Source organism: Lipotes vexillifer, unplaced genomic scaffold (genome assembly GCF_000442215.2).
Source record: "Lipotes vexillifer unplaced genomic scaffold, Lipotes_vexillifer_v1.1 scaffold581, whole genome shotgun sequence".
Classification (NCBI taxonomy): Eukaryota; Metazoa; Chordata; class Mammalia; order Artiodactyla; family Lipotidae; genus Lipotes; species Lipotes vexillifer.
The window spans coordinates 495,573-497,852 of NW_006788182.1; the positions used below are offsets into that span (position 1 = coordinate 495,573).

The following is a 2,280-nucleotide window of genomic DNA, read 5'->3' on the forward strand; positions in this document are numbered from 1 at the left end:
CAAATTTTGTTTTTATCATATCCTTGTTGTTCCTTATTTTCTGAATAATAGCACAACTCAAAAACATGAGCCTTAAATGGGAGGTGTTTTGGGTCATGAAAAATATTGAACAAATGCTAGGAGTCATTGTACTTTTCTTGTAAATTAAGCGGCTCAGTAGATGGGAAATTCAAAGAAAACAGCAATAGCATAGGGCATAAGTATAATTGTCTTCAGAGGTGGTCTTTCCTGTGGGTAATTTTTCTTCCCACTATCTTTGTCCTGTTGGAGCAGAACTTCAACTTGACTCCTGGAGCTTGTGAGCACATGATCCTGCATCCTACAGTTCAGTGCCCACCTGTCTGGGCAGATACAGGTCTAATGTAGATACTTTCATACACAAACAAGTCTTTTCTGGAGATGGACAGATACAAATCTCCAATCCCTCTCACAGAGGGCTGGCTCTGATCAACCCACCTCTACAGGAATGCTGCTTCTGCCCCAGGACAATATGGGGTAAGCCCCCGCAGAGTAATCCCGTCTCAGTCCTTTTATCACTTAAGGCAACCTGTTGACTCAGAGTTCGGCAACACCAGAGGAGGATTCCCTACTGGCACAGATGTGCACCAGGGCAAGGAACCCTTTATAGACCTTGGAGAAAATCTTGTCACCCCCAATGATAACATGGTACTCTCCGATACTAGGTTTAGAAATGATCATCTCATTATTCTTGGCCTGCATCTGTAGAAGAGTCTAGAGGCATGGAGAGAGGTCAGGGCAAGCACAAAGGCACACAGTGAAGTTCTCCAGAGGATTTTCCAGCTGTGTGATCAAGCTCACATGAGTGTTACTAGGCCATTTAGGAAAAATAAACACCTTCCTATTCATGTCTGTGAGAGAAAGAAGGGAATACAGCAATCTTCAAGTAAAATGTCAACAGGAGAAATCATAAATTTAGTCTTGTATTCAGCAATCTCTAGTCTTTCCTTCCCATGGTCCTCCCACCTTCCCTACCGCACAGACTCATATACACTGACCTTCCAACCTGTCTGAGCAAAGGCTTCTGGGAGATTGATGAGAACAGAGACCCATAGCAGTGGCTACATATCCTTGGCCTGGGGATGTTAGAGAAGCAGTGGTGACCAGAATAAATGTAGCACACAGCATAGTGGTTGGTTATCTACGGAGCTTCTGACTCACCCACATAGAGATTCTCATTCTTAGACCTCAGGCTATTCAGGGTTTATCTGCACCTCTGGGTGAGGATGGGGGATGGAGAGCACAAATAATGTGTGAGTGATTTTCCAGGCCTGCCCCCTGGTGTCGACAGTCAGAGCTACTGGTGGGGAAGGAAGGGCTGGAAAATCAGTGGGAGTTACTTATTAGATACAAGGAACTTCCAGAGCTCCACCCCACTGTGACCCAGATTCTGGTGCTGGGAAGAGAGTGGTGTGGAGCTGCAGTGTTACAGATGAGATGAGGGGCCATGCCGGCCTCATCAGGAGGGCTTGACTCCACCCTCCAGGAGCCCTGCTGCTGTTGGCTGTGTGCTCTGCTGGGAGCTCCTGAGCCACATGGGTGGGAGGGGGTGTCTCCCTGAACTTGGGCCTCTCATGGGCTGTGGGTGCAGGGCCTTTTCTTCTTTTTATTCTGTGAAATAGTCTGTTTGTGGGACATTCTGGGATTCTGGTTTCTGCTGTAGACACAGAATCCACTCCTCCCCTACCAAATCAATATGATATGCCAGCACTTTGCTACAGAGATTCAGAGCAATGGAGGACACTGCCTCTGGTTTCTGAAGAATTGTCCTAACTCATCTTTCATCTGTCCCTTTTCCTTTCCCCTTTCTCATGACCCTTTCCCTCCCAGACCCTCATTCACTTATCCTCAGAGATGTCAGAATCTGATAGTTTTGTTTTCTTCTGCCTCCAGCCTCTCAAGGTGAGGTTCAATGTCTATCTGTGGCAATACTGCCTTCCATTCAGGTGTGCACTCACTACACACAATTTGTGTGAACATCTCTTGTGTGCCATGCAGTACTTAGGTTTTGCAGATAAGAGAGTGACTTTTTTGATGGGCTACATCTAGTGACCTCCATCTCTTTTGTAGTTAAACCATCATGTATTGGAGTTACAATAACTTAACCTTGCTCTCCTCTCCATATTTCAAACTGAAATTCCTTAAACACAGGCATTATTCCATCTATTCCACTTTTAATCCCATTAAACTGCTCTACATCTTATTTTGGTGATTTTCGTCCTGCCCACTCCCCTTTTGTTTTGGTCAGCACTTCATCCCCTT

At 45.6% G+C, this 2,280-nt stretch overlaps 1 protein-coding gene across 1 annotated transcript; it reads right to left on the bottom strand.

Annotated features, from left to right (window-relative positions):
- Window positions 1–427: 427 nt before the first annotated feature.
- Window positions 428–1,085, bottom strand: LOC103078772 (serum amyloid P-component). The gene is given in 5 exon segments (XM_007472099.1): window positions 428–498; window positions 501–527; window positions 561–720; window positions 751–869; window positions 1,025–1,085. Coding segments are annotated over 5 exon segments (438 nt in total).
- Window positions 1,086–2,280: the final 1,195 nt, after the last annotated feature.